The sequence below is a fragment of the Gorilla gorilla genome, chromosome 6, assembly GCF_029281585.2.
Source record: "Gorilla gorilla gorilla isolate KB3781 chromosome 6, NHGRI_mGorGor1-v2.1_pri, whole genome shotgun sequence".
Taxonomy (NCBI): Eukaryota; Metazoa; Chordata; class Mammalia; order Primates; family Hominidae; genus Gorilla; species Gorilla gorilla.
This window is the reverse complement of record NC_073230.2, coordinates 143,060,657-143,079,553: the sequence shown is the minus strand read 5'-3', so window position 1 is coordinate 143,079,553 and position 18,897 is coordinate 143,060,657. Positions and strand designations below refer to the sequence as shown.

At 37.7% G+C, this 18,897-nt stretch overlaps 1 protein-coding gene across 1 annotated transcript in view; it reads right to left on the bottom strand.

Moving 5' to 3' along the window:
- EXOC4 (exocyst complex component 4) overlaps positions 1–18,897 on the bottom strand; it is an 804,715-nt gene that overhangs the window by 62,973 nt on the left and 722,845 nt on the right. Inside the window, exon 15 of the mRNA XM_019031456.4 lies at positions 5,203–5,344. Coding sequence (XP_018887001.1) covers positions 5,203–5,344 — 142 coding nt within the window. The remainder of the gene's footprint in view (positions 1–5,202; positions 5,345–18,897) is intronic.

Below are 18,897 nucleotides of genomic sequence, written 5' to 3'. Positions count from 1 at the left end.
CTCATCAGTACTTGGTGTTGTCAGTTTTAAATAAAAATTTTTGGTCATCCTAATAGATGTAGAGCAGCATCTCACTGTGGTTTTAATTTGCATTTTCCTAATGACTAATGATGTTGAGCATATTCTCATGTGCTTATTTTCTGCACGTATATCTTTGATGAAATATCTGTTCAAATCGTTTGCCCAGTTTTAAAAATTGGGTTTTTCGTTTTCTTATTATTAAGTTTTGAGAGTTCATTATATATTCTGGATACAAGTCCTTTATCAGATATGCATTTTGCAAATATTTTCTCCTGGTCTTTGGCTTGTATTTTAACCTTGACAATGTCTATCAAAAATGGTTTTAATTTTGAAGTTCAATTTATAACTTTTTTATTTTTGGATGGTACTTTTAGTGTCACATTTCAGAAGTCTTTGCCTAAAAAAGATCATAAAAATTTTTTCCTATGTTTTCTTCTAGAAGTTTTAGAGTTTTAGATTTTACATTTAGTTGAATGATCCATGTTAAGCTAAGTTTTATATGGGATGTGTCATATTCTTATAAGCAGTTCATCCAAGAGAATCCAAATATCTTGACTACTACTCATTTTTACTGATAGATGTTCATCTTAACAGTTGCTAATTAACTAATGAGTAATTTCACCAATAAAAACTCATTCTGATATTCAAGTACTAATTGGCACAAATGTATAATTTTGATAAGAATACCAGTAATAGCACTGGTTGTAGCCTCCTCTGGAATGTGAGCTTTCTGACAGAATGAAAGTTGACCAACTCTGGAATGGGATTCATGACTAGCACACTGATTGCTACTGTGGCTGAAATTTAAATGAAGTAGCACTTTGTTGAAAATAAAATTAAAGCATCTATGCTAAAGTATTTTTAAAGTAAATGACAGACATTATGACTCCAGGCAATGAGAAGACCATGTAAAATAGCATGAGACTATAAATGCAGGATGTTCTGAGGACTGGTGAGCAGTTCTTTTCTGCTGCACACAGATCCCACATTACAGGCACGCCACGAGCTTGGGGAGATGGGCACAGGCCAGGTCAGTACAGCCTCTGAAGGCCATGTAGGGAATCAAGCCTTTATCCTAGAAGCCACAGGGATCCTTAGGGGGATTTTAAGAAGTGAATAATATAATCAGACCTGAGCTTTGGCAAGGTCACTCTGGCACAGTATACAAGTGGATTAATAGCAGAGAATGGAAGCAACTGGAAGTAGAGTGACTAGTTAGGAAATTCTTATGAACTGGAGGTGAGAGCTTATGAGATCTTCAAGCTACTGGGGGAGAAGACATATAACCTTTCTTTAAGGTATTATCTTCTTCCCAAGTGATTAGAGATTAAAAAAAAAAGAAATTAAAATAGTCATCAGCGAATGCCAAATTCAAATAAAGTATTTTTTTAAATTTAAATTCTGGCCTGTTGTTGCTGACCTTACTATGACTTTGACATTAACGTATTCTGCAAACACTGCTGATTACACAGTGGGGTGGATGATTTTCAGAGAGTGCACACTTAGGATCCCAACAGTGATAGGCAGTTGCTGTTGAACCTACTTAGAGCCCTCCTGATGGTGAGAAAAATCAGCTGATAAAGGTGACATTCTTGGCATCTTGGACTCAAATGGCAACTTAATTTTCTTCTTCTAAAGTTCAAATAGAAAAAACAAACCTCAATAGTTTTTAATGGGCTCACCATGTCTTTCATCTCTTGGGGGTATCATTTGCTTTATGCTTCAAACTGTGGAAAGGGGCTGCTTGGTGGTTAAAATGTGACCTACAATGACACAGGTAAAATGCCAAACACTCCTTAGATGGATCCTTCAACACAGACTGCGCTGGATTGGAAAACAGTTTTTGGTTTGAATTTTAACAATGTCAAAGAAAAATACGGGCTATGGATATAAAGATATTTGGGGGAACAAGACCAATTTTTGGCATCTGAAGTTGTTCTGGACTTTTTGCTAGCATATCCCATTACTTTTTTCCATGAATTGTTTTCTTCTATCTGTACTATTACAGTGGTTTCTTGGCTAAAAGTGCCAGAGACAGGAGCTAACCAGCCACTTTTTCAACACACCAGCTCCTGGACAACTGGGCCTACGTTCTAATTCTTTTTTTACAGCAGGATGGGAACAAAACAAACATTAGCTGATGAGAATGATGTTGGCCACACAGCCTCTGTACCTCTTAAGATAATGCAGTGGACTTACAAGTGGACTGCTGTGTAAAAACAGAAACTGCAAACCAATTCATTTTCTTTAAAGACAACAGGTTTTGTTTTGTAAAGTAGCACTTACTTTATCTGGGTTTGGTTTCAAACCAACTAATTCTTAATCACATTTTTACTGAGCACCTTATATACAGCAGGATATTAGGTTTCAGGGCCAGCCATCACAATGAACAAGCCACACCTGGAAGAGCTGCTCGATGGTCTCTTCCACAGTCACGCCCCCAGAGCACTTAGCAGGCACCTCTATTCTAGCGTTATTATACTAGAGTGGCATGAAATCTGTCTTTTTCATTTTGTATCATCACTGTGCAAACTGCAAAAAAATTGTTAACGTGACCAGGATAGAGTAAATGCGTCTACATTCACTATCCGAGCCTTATGTGGTATATTCTGCTAGTTGTATCTACCTTACTTTAAAAGGAACAAAGACAAAATGGAGCATACTCATTAGAAAGCAACCTGAGTGTTGGAACCATGTTACATGAGGAAGTGAGGAAATTTAATTAAAAAAAAATCCCATGTTTCGTGTTCTGAGTTAAATTCAAGGAAGATAATTCTACATCCAGGGCTCTAAAATTCAGTCTTTTTTGATATTCATTCTTAAAAATGACATTTTTCTGTTTTTAGACTAATGTTGAAGAAGATATAGCAAACAGTGCTACAGCACTGTATAGTTTCTTGTAAATTAATGACTAAAGCATGTTCAGTATTAAGAAGAGTATTGCCAAGATGTATCAAAAGGGCAGAATAGGGGTTAAGGATTTAAAAGATCTTATTCAAATGTGTTGCAAATATCCCACTTGGAATTAACTACACATAAGTAAACAATTCTGAATGTAGAATATGTATAAGCACACGATCAATAGTATAAATTCCAGGAGTTGTGATAGTAACTAATTTGGTATTCCCTTGTTTTCCTTTGTAACTCAGGTAACAGCGGCATTAGAATATTACTTGGTATTTTTCATTTCCTTCCATCTATTGCAAATATTTATTCATAGAAAACACCTGATTTATTTCTCTGTCCACTTGTAAATAAAGAGATACCAAATATGAAAATTATTGTAAAACAAAGCAGAAAATATACAGAAAGAGCTTTATTTCTGGACAGCTTAATGTGAGAAATAACATCAGGAATAATGCCACGTAACACAGATTCTAAAACTGCAATGTTACTTCTCTTGTTCCACTCACAAGGCTCTCACAAGCAATAAGGAAGTAACTCACTGGGCAATGGTAATGAAGGATAAAAAGCAAGTAGCACACACAAGGAGTCACCCTGGAAAGGAATCCAAGTTCTAACTGGAGTCCAAACATATTCCCAAGGGTCACCTATCAAACAAAGTCCTATTTACATTTTTAAAATCTAAATCTAGTAAAGACTTCAAATGAAAAGAAAAATATTCTATCAATGTTAATCATGTTCCAAAGCAATACAGAATAGAATGTATTACCACACCATGCACTTTCTGATCCTGATGTTTTGACTTGCTACCTAGTTGTTTAATAAGCATCCCAAACTGAACATCTCTCAATGGCATACTTGATTTCCACCCTTCTCCTCCCTCAGTGTTTCTCCCCTCAGTTAATGGCACACAGTTGCTCTGGCCCCAAACTAGTGGTTTTCCTTGAGTCTTTCCTCTTATTGCACCAGCCCCTGTGTCCAATACAATCTATCAACAAACTTCATTAGCTCTACCTTCAGCATATGTCCCAAATCCTATGCTTCTCATATCTCTACCTCTATCACCTTGATGCTCAGAGTTGTTTTCAACTGGTCACCCTGCTTCCATTTGTATTTTTCCCTGCAATCCCTTTTCCATACAACAGCCAGAGTGACCTTTAAAAAATGTTAATTAATTGATATCTCTCCCTTTCTTAAAACTCTTCCATGGCTTCTATGACATCTGAATGATTCACTTGGTCTGTAAGACCCTGTAATGTGTCAGGCTTCATGACTCCACAGGATTGGGCTCCAGCCTGTCTCCTGTGCCTTATTCTTTCAGTCCTCCCCACCCAGCTTGTTCATCAGCCTACAAGCATATCAGCCTCCTCTCTGCTCTTAAAACCGCCAAGCTTGATTTTGTCTCAGGACCTTTGTGAGTGTGCCTCCTTCTGTCTGAAACTCTCTTCCTCTAGGTCTTTGTACAGACTGATCATTCTTGTTACTTTGTCACATTTCTTCTGACCATTTTATCTTAAAGAAAAGAATCCCATTCCTAGTCAGCCCCAGCCACTCTTGGCAACTGCCCACTATGCTAGTACTGGGCACATGTAGCTACCAAGCACTTAAAATGTGGCCAGTCCAAATTGTGATGTGCTGTAAGTATAAAATGTGCAGATTTCAAAAGCTTAGTGCAAAAGAAAATGCTGAATACCTCAATCACTTCTGTTGATTGCCTACTGAAATGCTGTTTTGGATATACTGGGTTAACTAAAATATATTAGTATAATTCTTTTACCTGTTTCCCTCTACTTTTTCAAATGTGACTCCCTTCTTGACTAGCAGAGCACTTTAGTAAAAATATCAATCACAATAAAGTCACCACAATAGCAAAGCTACCATATTTTGAGCACTTACTTTGTGGCTGACATTGTGCTAATTATTATTTCATTTATAAAATCTCTATAAGTTAGAAACTACCATTTCCATTTTTAAAATAAGGAAACTGTGGTTTGTAAAGTTAATTAACTGACCTAAGATCACCTAGCCAGTTGATAGTGACATTCCAATCGAGATGACCTGATTTCATAGATCATGCCAGCTCTGAATCACCACACTCACAATACACTGTGCGCTCAAATAATCACTGAATACAGCTAAAAATCACTTTCAGTGTAAAAAGGGATAATGTCAAAAATATGAGCCAGAAATTACGGTGATACTGCCTGGAAATAAGCAAGTGATTTATGAACCGCAGTGCATTCAAATTGCAAGGTCCTGGGCTTGTCTGTATCATACCTCACTTCCAGATGTAAGACCAGCAAGCAGCGGTCAGCCATATCCTGGAACGATTTGGCAAGTTCACTGAGAGTCTGCATGATCTGCTCTGACACTGGGGGGAGATCTGTGTTCGTGTGGCTGTCTTGAGCAGGAGAAAGCACTGAAAGGTAAGGATAAAACACCAATCATTTCATTAGATGCCTACAGATTTTTCTGAAATGACATATTATTTTGCTGTTCATCTTGTTTTTACTAGCTTGGTTAACACTAGTGTTGGCAGCATTAGAAGTCCAAGACATAATAGACAATTTCTATATTTGATTACACATAGAAGTGCAGTGGCTTATCTTGAATCAATTCATATAATAATATTTAGGTTGGTGCGAAAGTATTACTTTCAATGGCAAAAACCATAATTACTTTTGCACCAACCTACAGAAACAGAAACTCAGAGTTGGAAGAGGCCTTCACTGTCATGTGGCCCAACCATCTGGTCTGTGCCTCCATCTTCTGTGCACCGTCAAGTGGCTGTCCACATTCTGGCTGCACACTTACACAAATGCTGGCGAAAGGAAACTCAATACCTTTCAAGGCAGCCTGTTCCATCTCCGAAAGAATTGACCATCTTACATCAAGCCAATATCTGTCTTCATTAACTTCTAATCACTGGCTCTAATTTTACCTAACTTTGTAATCTTCACACATGAGTCAGTACTACAAGTATTGAAGATACCTCTTTTGGCTTCCTTGAAGTCTTCCCTTTTCTAGGCAGAATGTCCACAGTTCTTCACCCATTCTTCTAATGATTGAATTAAATTATAATTCTCAAAATTTACCTACCAAAACATTCCAATTTTTCTCTATTTCCCTTGAAATGTAGAACTCAGGACAAAACAGAATAAATACTACAGAAGGGGCTGACCAGTCTAGAGAGAATGATCAATTCCCTTTTTCTAGATGCCATGACGCTTTACACCTCCCTAAATTCTGGGAGGTGGAAGTGGTAGTGTGCTGTATTCCACTTCAACTCATATATAGCTTATGGCCAACTAAAAGCCCTAAGAAGGTCTTTCTGGAAAATTTGATAAAGCTACCTTCTATATATTTCCAAAACGATTTATTAGAATATTTAGCACCACTTAGACATTTTCTTCAAAAAAAAGCTGAACAAAAACAAAAAACTACATTTGTTTATCTCTAAACTTCTATTGTATCCCCATGTCCTCACAATTTCTCAAAGATTACCAACCAACAATAATTTGGTGATCTCATTCAAAAGTTTTCTTAGCTCTCTAGAGCCTCAAAGTTTGGCTTTAAGTCCTGGCTCCAACATTTACTTTACGTGACCAAGAGCTAATTATTTAAATTTTCTCTGCCTTATTATTTTATTTTGTAAAGTGAGGGTAATAGTATCTATATCATGGGGTTAAATGAATTAATGTAGGCAAAACACTTAGAATAACAACATATAAAACTTAATATAAGCAAGAAACATAAGCAATTATTATTATTCTTTAGCAAGTGATTTGTCCAGGTTAGGTCTTAAGCTTAATTACAGCAACCATATACTTACAAAATAATTCCATCAATCTTTATTCAATTTCTGATATGTTTTGCTTTTCTGTATGAACATCCTTCTCTTTTTCAAAAAGTCCTTTGGAAGAAAGAGGCTCTCTGGACTTAGGGAACATGGGAATTGGTGAGGCATCACTAACTCAGAAGGTCATTCACCTTATAGGGTAGAGAGCCAACATCTTGCTGTAGTGTGTAGTGTCTACACTTATGACCTTTCAGCACTATATCCATTCTTAAACTTTGCTAAGTCCAGAAAAGGGCTTGGATAGACAATCCAGGCTTCTAACATGTAAGGCTAAGTTCTCCTCTGTGGAACCAGACTCTAATAAATTCAAATAACATGGCAAACATAAAAAAAAAGAATGTTGTTCAAGGGAACTGATGGGTGAGGAGGAAGGGAATGTAGCAATGTAGATTTTAAATTATTGCTAGCCTTGGTATCATCCTAGATGTTTACTAACTTGATCTGCTGGAGCCTAGATGTATGACATTGCATCTCCTCTCTAACGTTAGCATTAATCATGTTGTTTGATCGCCAAGACAAGATCACTGCTTTTGCAATATTTTCATGGAACAGGCTAGAGGAAAGCAACTATACAACTATAATATTTCAAAACATTTTAGGGCTTTTCAGCCCTTCAATTCCTCTATTGGGTGATAGTGACTGTAGCATGGAGAGTTATCTACGTATCAATGAGAAGAGGCAGAAATTGGACTTTGAAGTCTCACTCCTAGTCTGAGGCCCAAAGCTATACTAATAGACCAAATTCCATCAAAGGCATTCTGGACAAATCCCACCAAGAAACTTAAAAAATTCGCATTTCTTATTTTGTAAATACACTATTTTCTCATGTGGCAATTGACCACTGTCAAATTACAAATAAAAAAAAAATCTAAGTTGAGTAAGTCTATGGCAAGATTAGCTGCTGAGGTAAAACTTAGAATGAGTGAGGTAAAAAGTAGTTTCAGGTAATAGCACACTGTACATTTCACCTGACCATAATCTATGGCAAAAAGATAACATTTTATTAAAGCAACATGAAAAATTATGCCCAGAGCTCTACTAGAAGGTTGGCTTGTGAACTCCACAGGGCTTACTGAAACTTACAAAGTTTTCTTAACAAGAAAGAATATACTGAGCAAAGAAATACTAAGCATGGCATTCTAAGACACCACAAAAGCAATTAACTAGCTCTTCAATGTCAAATGAAAATCTATAAAAAAGCAATGCTAACACAATCTGCTTGGGAGGTTACAGTTAAGGTATGAGATTACTAGAAACACACACACACACACACACACACACACACACACACACACACACACACACACAAAACCTTGTACATACCCTTTAAAGGCTACATTGTTATATATTTATCTATAGTATTACCCTTCATATCAGCAGAGCCCACGCGTATTGGGCTTTAAATATGTAAGTGCTTGATCGCTTTATGAAGACATGCACTTTGAGCTGTTTTCCTAATACTAGGGATGGATGACATCAGATCATTCTTAGTATGTCTGTTCCTCCTGTGACCACTGCATAAAGCATGCCATCTTTTATCTTTATTTTAGCTTACTTTAAGTTCTGGGATACATGTGCTGAATGTGCAGGTTTGTTTCATAGTTATTCAGGCGCCATTGTGGTTTGCTGCACCTATCAGCCCATCATCTAGATTTTAAGCCTCGCAAGCATTAGGTACTTGTCTTAATGCTCTCCCTCCCCTTGCCCTCCTCCCCCCGATACGCATGGTGCATATATGCCACGGAATACTATGCAGCCATAAAAAAGAATGAGTTTATGTCCTTTGCAGGGACATCAATGAAGCTGGAAACCATCATCCTCAGCAAACTAACACAGCAACATAAAACCAAACACTGCATGTTCTCACTCATAAGTGGGAGTTGAACAATGAGAACACATGGGCACAGGGAGGGGAACATCATAAAGCATGCATCTTTAAGTCACCTAGTTAGCTGTTTGTGGCAGGATGATTGTGGCTTTCTGTACTACATAAACATTGTTCCATGAAAGGAAGCTGAACATTGGTCTTTGGAGCAGACACTGCCTTTTTGGCGAACCGACAGTTACTTCCAGTTCCATTCTCTCCCTTGCTCACTCCACTACAGACTCTGGAAAGCTAAATATTTGTATTCTCAGCCCTATTTGTTGCTAGAGGTGGTCGTGTGTCATAGTCTGTCCACTGACCCCCTAAGTAGAGTCTTTTGTGGCTTTTGGGAAGTCTTTTGTTTTTCCTGATAAAAGGAGGATTGAGGCTGTGGCCACCACTTGCTCCCACTTTCCTCGCTTTTCTGATTTGATTGAGATATCTGAAGTTGCATCATCTTGCTATTAAGAGGAAAAGACCAAGAATCAGAGAGGTGCTGGACTAAGTATTGTTGGAGCATTGGCCAAAAGAAGCAACTGCTCGACTTCAGACTTTTTGCTATATTAGAAAAACAAACACCTCTTTAAATCACTGCAAATTAAAAATATATATTAATAACTTGCTGCCAAGTTAAATCCTGTTTTCAACCTCTGAAATTGTAAATTCTAGTATCATATTCTCAGATCAAAAACTTTTCTTCTTTCAACTCTCTCCCACCCTCATTTCCATTATAACTTTAATGCTGTAATCCCTTCATTTTCTCCTGGTAGAAAAAGTCCCTCTTAGGACCCTCAGCATGGATTGCATGGTTGATTCCCTGAGCTACTCTTTGACCATAAACCTCAACTCCCTTGAATACTTTTCTTTCACTATAATTGTCCTAAAAATCATGTAACATTGAGTCAATTCTACAACTCATCATTTGACAGGAAAACAAAAGAACATATTGTTCGCTGATACCAAAACTAGACAAAGCGTAACAATAAAAAAGAAAACTACAGGCCAATATCCCTGATGAATATAAATGCAAAAATCCTCAACAAAGTGCTAGCAAATAGAATTTGACAACACATTAAAAATATCATTCACTGGGATCAAGTGGGATTCATCCCAGGGATGAAAAGATGGTTCAACATATGCAAATCAATAAATGTGATACATCACATCAACAGAATAAAGGACAAAAATCATATGATCATTTCAACAGATGCCAGAAAAAGTTCTTGATAAAATTCAACATCCCTTCATGATCAAAACTCTCAAGAAACTGGGTATAGAAGGAACATAACTCAACATGATAAAGGCCATCTATGACAGGCCCACAGCTAATATACTGAATGGGGAAAAATTGAAAGCCCTACACTAAGTTCTGGAATAAGATAAGGATGCCCACTTTCACCACTTTTATTCAACACAGTACTGGAATCCTAGCCAGAGCAATTAGGTAAGATTAAAGAAAGAAACGGCATCCAAGCTAGAAAGGAAGAAATCAAATTATCCTTGTTTGCAGATGACATGATCTTATATTTAGAAAATCCTAAAGACTCCACCCTAAAACTCTTAGGACTGGTAAATGAATTTAGTACAGTTGCAGGATACAAAATCCACATACAAAAATCAGGCCAGGTGCGGTGGCCCATGCCTGTAATCCCAGCACTTTGGGAGCCTAAGGCGGGCAGATCACTTGAGACCAGGCGTTAGAGACCAACCTGGCCAACATAGTGAAACCCTGTCTTTAATAAAAATACAAAAATTATCCGGGCTTGGTGGTGGGTGCCTATAATCTCAGCTACTCAGGAGGCTGAGGCGGGAGGATCCCTTGAGCCTGGGAGGCAGAGGTTGCAGTGAGCTGAGATTGCATCACTGCATTCCAGCCTAGGCAACAGCGTCAGACCCTGTATCAAAAAAACAAAACAAAACAAAACAAAAATCCAGTAGCATTTCTAGATGCTAACAGCAATCAATCCACCAAAGAAATCAAGAAAAAAAATCCAATTTACAATAAGAAAAACCTAGCAATAAATTTAATCAAAGTAAAAGACATCTACAAGGAAAATTATAAAACACTGATGAAAGAAATTGAAGACACACACACAAAATGGAAAGATATGCACACTCCTGGATTGAAATAATAATTAATATTATTGAAATGTCTATAGTACCAAAAGCAACCTACAGATTCAATGCAATCCCTATCAAAATACCAATGACATTCTTCACAGAAATAGAAAAAAGAATCCTAAAATTCAAATGGAATGACATTCTTCACAGAAATAGAAAAAAGAATCCTAAAATTCAAATGGAACCACAAACGACCCAGAATAGTTAAAGCAATCCTGAGCAAAAACAAGAACGCTGAAGGCATCACACTACTTTGATTTCAAATTGTACTACAAAGCTATGGTAACCCAAACAGCATGGTATTGGCATAAAAAACAGACACATAGACCAATGGAACAGAATAGAGGACCCAGAAATAAACTCACACACTTAACAGCCAATTCATTTTGACAAAGGCACCAAGAACACACACTGGGGAAAGGGCAGTTTCTTTAATAAATGGCACTGGGAAAACTGGCTATCTGTATGCCAAAGAATGAAACTAGATGCTCATTTTTTAACTTATTAAAAAAGTCAACTGAAAATGGATTAAAGATTTAAACATAAGACCTAAAAACTATGAAATTACTAGAAAAAAGCATTGGGGAAATGCTACAGGACATTGATACGGGCAAAGATTTTTGGGTAAGACCTCAAAAGCACAGGCAACAAAAGCAAAAATAAACAAATGGGATTACGCCAAGCCAAAAAAGCTGCTACAAAGCAAAGGAAACAATCAACAAAGTGAAGAGACAACATATATAATGAAACAAATTATTTTCAAACTATATACCTGGCAAGGGATTAATAACCAGAATATGTAAGGGACTCAAACAACTCAATAGCAAAAACAAAAAACAAAAAACGAAAACAAAAAAAAACCAACAAATAATCTGACTATAAAAATGGGCAAAAGACCTGAATAGGCATTTCTCAAAAGAAGACATACAAATGGCCAACAGGTATATTAAAAAAATGCTTAACATCACTAATCATTACGGAACTGCAAATAAAAACCACAAGGGGGCATCATCTCACACCAGTGAGAATGACTATTATAAAAAAGACAAATGCTGGTGAGGATGTGGAGAAGGAAGAATGCTCATACATTGTTGGTGGGAATGTAAATTAGTATAACCATTATGGAAAACAGCATGCAGTTTCCTCAAAAACTAAAAATAGTACTACTATATGAGCCAGCAATCTCACTGCTGGGTATATCCAAGAGAGAGGAAATCGGTATATCAAAGAGACATCTGCACTCCCATGTTTGTTGCAGCACTATTCACCATAGCCAAAATAGGGAACCAGCCTAAATATCCACCAATTCATGAATGGTGGAAGAAAATGTGGTAGATATATACAATGGAATGTTATTCACCCATTAAAAAAAAATCCTGGTGGGGCACGGTGGCTCATGCCTGTAATCCCAGCACTTCGGGAGGCCGAGGCGGGTGGATCACGATGTCAGGAGTTCAAGACCAGCCTGGCCAACATGCTGAAACCCTATCTCTACTAAAAATACAAAAATTAGCTGGGCATGGTGGCACGTGCCTGTAATCCTAGCTACTCAGGAGGCTAAGGCAGGAGAATTGCTTGAACAGGGACCCGGGAGGTGGAGGTTGCAGTGAGCCGAGATTGCGCCACTGCACTCCAGCCTGGGCTACAGAGTAAGACTCCATCTCAAAAACAAACAAACAAAAAGAATAAAATCCTGTCATTCGAGCAACATGGATGGAACTGAAGGTCATCATGTTAAGTGAAATAAGCTAGCACAGAAAGACAAATATCACACATTCTCACTCAAATGTGGCACCTGAACAGGGAATTTCATGGAGGCTGAATGGTGATTACCAGAGGCTGAGAAATAAAAGGGGGTGGGGGGGGGGAGGGGAAAGTTAGTTAATGGGCACAAAAATACACTTAGAAGAAATAAGTTCTAGTATTTGACAGTACCATACGGTAATTATACTTCACAATAATTTATTGTATACTTCACAATAGATGGAAGAGAATTGTGATGTTCTCAACATAAAGAAAAGATAAATGTTTCAGGTGATGGATATCCCAGTTACCCTGATTTGATCATTATACATTGTATACATTTATCAAAATATCACATGTACCCCCGAAATACATACAGCTATAATATATTAATTTAAAAAGACAAAAATGTATAGATTGTTGCCACTAAAACGTTCTGGATTTTAATTTCAAAAATAGCTTGTGGTACCACTTGTTAATCGTTTCCCTGGTGCTTGGCTAGCTCCTTCCCTTTCTCAGCAATTTTTCCAAACTCACGCTGTTCTCCTCAGGCCCTTTGTCCTACCTGCTCCCTATTAGTCCTCAACAAAGACTTCAAAAGAATCTCAACACTGACTTTCTCCAGTCCCACCTCCTATTAACTCTTCAGTGTGCCACAATCTGACTCTGCCCTCACCTTTTTATTCAAAACTTTTCTGGTAATAGCCATCAACGATACTGTAATTGCCAAATCTACTGGCTGCTCTTCAGTCCTCATCTCATGCAGGCTCTCTGCTATCTCTGAATTCATTGGCCCTTTACTTCTTGAAATCATCTTCTTTTGGCTTATATGGCATACTCTTCCGGGTGTTGTTTTCTCTCTCTGGCATTTCTTCCATAGTTACCTTCACTGAATCCCCTTCCTTTAGTCCATCCATAATGCCGGTGTTTCTGGGACTTTTTCCTCTAGTGGTTTTCCTTACTTGCCAATATGTTCTGAGTGAGCTCATCCCTTTTCATTGTTTACACTATTATCCATGAAATGATGGCTCCTAAACCTTATTTTGATTAATGATTTGCAAGATACTGCTACCTGTATATCCCATAGGCAACTCAAATGCAATGTGTTCAAAACTAAACTCATTATCTTTCTTTAGCATCTGTTCTCTATCCTGAATTCTCTTTTTATAGGTGATATATCAATCTGGGAATCCACGCTGCAAACATGAGTGTAATTTTTGACTCTCTCTAGCAAAGAATAATTTGTACCAATTTTATTTACAAATATTTTCTTAATATTTATTTTTTCTTTTCAGTTATCTACTGCCACTTTCTTGGTTTGGACCCCATCTCTTCCATGGACTACTGCAATAGTTACCTGACTGGTGTCTCTGCTTCTTACCTGGCCCCCTTTTATCTAATTAAATATGAGTCAGATAAGTTATTTACCCAAAACACAAATTTGACTATGTTAATTTCTTGTATAAATAACATCAGTGTTTCCCAAGGCTTATATGATCAAGTCTAAGCTCCTTAGCAAAGCTTTCCAAGATTTTTTATTTCTGTCCAACCCTCCAGATTTTCTCCATCTCTTACCACTTTCTTTTTTGTCTTCAGCGTATCCCCTCTCCAACCCTGGGCCCTTTGATTTACCACCTGTTTAAAGCAAATTTCCTAAACGTATCATGCTGTCTCATGATTCTACACCTTTGATGGCTCTTACTCCTCTTTCAAAACTATTCATGCCTTCTCTGGCTCAGAAAGTCTTTTCTGATTCCCCAGGAAGGGTCAATGGCTCTTCTGGATGTTCCCCTACCCCTCTCAATTCTAGAATAGAAGGTATATTCCATTAACTATGTCTCCCTTCCGGATCATTAATTACTTCAGTGAAAGAATTATGTATTATATATATTTTCCCCCATTCAAGGCCGGCAGAATAACTAGAGGCATTACAGAAGCTCAATCAATGCCTTTTTAATTAAACTGACCAATGCAATATGACAAAGAACGTAATAACAGATTGTTAAAGAAAAATCAGAAAAAAGAAGGAGGAACTTGCCATTTACAACTCTAACTTTCTCCTTAGTTTTCTGAGTATAATCTAGAGAGAGAATAGGGATGGGGAAGTAGTTCATTATAGCCTGTTTCTGGGGATTCAGGAATCTAACAGAAATGCAGTTTAAAGCAATTCTGGTGAATCCCTATACCCCAAGTATGCTGCTGTTAGAAGCCACTTCAATTTCACGAGTTGTCAGTGTGCGTTGCTGCAGCCACGACTTGGGGTCTCTCTTTACGACTGACATAAAAATGCCTGGCATTAAGTACCCAGCATCTCTCAAGGAAAGTCAACACACAAACTGTCATGGAGAATTAATCAGACTAGGACATTAGGATGTCTCAAGTGGTTCCACATCCTAATATTAACCAGACTGAAATCTGTTTAGGTCTTAAAATTAGTTAAAATTGGACTCATTCAGACCCAGAAGAGCATCTGCTTTCAAGGATGCAGCTGCCACACTTTCAATGGCAACTTACTGTGACTTCTTTAATTGATTCATATGAGGATGTCCTTGTGCATCTGCAATATTATCTAAAATTGTTACAACATTAGCTTAGACTGGTATCAGCTGTCAGGCAAGTGAGAAATTGAAAAGGGAAAGATGGTTATCTCGGCAGGAAAGGAAAGGTTAACACTGTGAATTCAAACTTTCTAGAAGATAGAAAAAGACAGTGAAGAATGATCCCATGAGATTTTCTCATTGAAAACATTTTAGAAGATCAAATTTTGGTATAATAATGATTTCCAAATCCTCTTCCTATTTGTACAGAGGTGAAAGACACCACACAGTTTTCTACTCTAACTTGGGATAAAATAAGTTCTTTCCTTTCTTCTTCCTTCCTCTCTCCCTCCCCGCTTCCCTCCTTTCTCTCCTTCCTTCATTCCTTCCCTCCTTCCATCTCTTTTCTCCCTTCCTCCCTTCCTTCTTTTCTTTCTCTCTCTTTTTCTTTCTTTCTAAGACAGCAATCCTCCCACCTCATCTCCCAAGTAGCTGGGATTACAGGTGAGCACCACCATGCCTGGCTAATTTTTTAATTCTTTTGTACAGAAAGGGTCTCGCTATGTTGCCTACGCTGGTCTCAAACTCTTGGGGTCAAATGATTTTCTCACCTCAGCTTCCCAAAGTGCTGGGATTACAGGCGTGAGGAACCTTGCCCAGCCCCAAAATATTTAATTTTTAATCTTCAGTTTTCCTATTCAGAAAACTATTAGTAGTACCTTCCTAACTTCTATAGCAATATGTTACTAGGTCTTAAGACAACTCTGAAATCCTTTGATGTTGTTGCCTGGACAAAACTAAATACTTAAAAAAAAAAACAAAAATAGGAATGCTCATTAGGCCTGTGATATTAAGGATTCACGAGGCCTACAAAGTCAATGGGGACAGTGACAGGAGCCCCTCCATCTAACTTCTTTCCTCTCCTTAAATGCCTAAGGGATATGCTGCTATCAAGCCTAACACTGGGGTCACATTTGAGTGTCAGACACCATAATACTCCAGTTCCAAGCTGGAGCTTTAATGCCAGCTAATTCTACCCCCAGTCTTCATAATTTCTCTGTACTACTGTCCCTACATTTTATTTATTGCCTTGAATTATTTGCAAACCTGTACAAACTAATCTTTCCTTACCCCAGTGCTTTGTACACTGTAGGCACTGAATACATGTTTAAGAAATAAATTATTTATTTATGAAGCCTACCGGTTTTTGGAACAGAGGGGTGATCTTCACATGCTAAAGTACGTAGCAGCTTATTAACATTTGATTTGAACTTTCTTGGAATAGAGATGTCCTTTCTTCTTGAACTAAGTCATTACGCCAAACTAAAATTTCATGGTAACTATTTTTGATCACTCTTTTCCTGAGTCCCTTTTTCCAAAGCTACTACTCTTTTCCCAACAGTACTTGGCTTCTGCCACTACTAGCAATTCATGTATTTACTTGTTCTTTCCCATCTTCCAAACCATCTATAATCTAGTTTTAAGTTCTTTTGCTATGTTTCTACATAAGGATGGGCCTTATCTAAGAAACACGTTTGGAAAGCTCTCTTCATTTTGCTTCCTATTTCAGAAGCAATAGTTCTTCTGCCTCCAAGTAATAACTACCTCTTTTCACAGATCCCAGAAATTTTAGGTTTGAACTATTAATAGCAAAATCAATTGATTTTGAAAACCACCATGCTCACTGATATTCTGATTCCAAAGGATGGGGACATAATGCACATTAGTCAGATTAGGTCCTATGCATGCATACACATGTGTATAGCCAGATGTGGAAATAAAGCCTATGCTCTGAGGCACAACATCCAACCAATGAATCCTTTTACATCTCAATAACGGAGCAATCATTCCCTGCCTTTTCACTGCTCTCTCTCTTTTGCCCACTTTTACAGAAGAAGAAGAGCAGATGAAAGGGATTTATTAAGAACTGGGATGGAGAAAAGTGGAAGAAATTATCAGGAAGGAAAAAAGGATAAGAATGAGGGAACTGGAGGATCGGGAGAAGGTGTCTTAATTATATGTGCTGTTCTATGGTCTAGTCACATAATTGGTAATATATTTATATTTAAAAAATGCTTCCTGAATACGGAGGTGTTGAAGTCAGACAAAATATAGAGATGAATGTCTAAATTTAAAATATTTTATTTGGAAAGTAAGAATTGCAATTTGGGGCATACACAGAGAATGGGTGGTTTGTGACATGTCCAAAGAACAAAGAGAAGGTTAAGAGTCTTACGAGAAAGACAAACATTACATATTGTTTTAAAAGAAAGCTCATTGGCCCTAGAGGAGCTTCTGGTAGCTGTCAAGCTCTGACTGGGAGTGATGGCGGTAGATAAAAGCAATCTTAGAGTCACAGCAGGTTGTTTAAGCAGCTTCTAGGTAAAACTGGCCTTAGAGTTACAGCAGGCCATTTCAGCAGCTGGGCTTGTGGAACATTCAATTCTTGGAGCAGGTGTAATGTACACAGAGTGATTTTACCTGTGGCCTCTTGAGTTTGATTTAGTTGGGGATGACAAGAATGACCCAATTTGTATAATGAACTTTCACAGAGGGGATGTTTTATATTTGGGTATAGGAGGCAGAGACCTACTTTCTTTTATGTGGTACCATTTGTTATTTAAATGATCATGTGTTACACCTTCCCCCAACCACTGGTCATAAGACTATGGACAATATAACTTTTTAGTGTTTCTTAGAATGCTTCCTCTGAAATATCTTATATTACCCTAACTACAAACATTAACTCTTGGGGGAAGAAAAGATATACCTGTTCCATTCACTGCCCAGCTTAATGTCTTAGATGTCTCAACATTCGTTTGAGAATATACTATTATGAGCCTCCCAAAAAAGAGTAAAAACCAAACTCTGCTGCTTAAGAGACGTTTTCATCTCTATGAAACCATACTTTTTCCTGCTGCTTCCCCGAGGAATATAATTTATTCTTCCACTTTTTATTACCTCTAGAACAAATTTCTTAACAACTCTAAGTCTCGTTTTCCTCAAATACACAACTTAGGGAGTTGTTGTGAGGACCAAATGGGAGATGTGGCACCTTGCACTGTGCCTGCAACAAAGCTAAGGGCCATCCTTCAAGCCCTGGTAACACTCTGCCTCTCTCCTATGGACTTAGCACATTTCATCTTGCACTGTATTTGCCCACAGCATTCCTAGTAGATTGTGAGATCTGTGATAACAAAAACAATAACTACTTCTTCCTGGCATCTCTCAGTGTATAGCTCTTCCTTACTCTCAGCAGACTGCTGATAATGTTTGTTGAATTTTATCTTCAAGTTAAGGACAAATCAAAGAGTTTTATAACCATTTTTTTCATTATATTTTCACAATGCCTTTAACTTAATGTCTTCCAAATAGTTCATTCACCTGGAACATTATTCTGTTTCAGGGTAAGAAACTAAAGCTCCAGGAAGGATATGAGCGTCTGAAATGGAAGAATTATTCCAAATATCAAACTATATAGAAAGAACAAAGGAGATTCATGCAAGGCCCATTCTGATGAGCAAAACAAAAATAACAGCCAAAGTAGAAATGGATAGTCGTTCCCTTAGGCTACCACAGGATAAGAGGCCAGTTCTGAGCCAAGAGTACACACTACACACTGCACAGCTCTGCAGAGAGAAAATTGCATCTGGTTACTCAGGAAACAGTGCTTGATGGTAACAAGTCTGAGCAAGCCCTAGGTCCCCAAGGATGTTTAGCTTTGGGGTCCTATCTGCATACAGTGCAAACCAGCCTAGACACATGTTTTTTATACCTTGTGATTGATAGTACAGACTTCAGTGTCTTTCAGTCCTGGGGAGAAACATTAAGATTGATTTTTCCCTTAT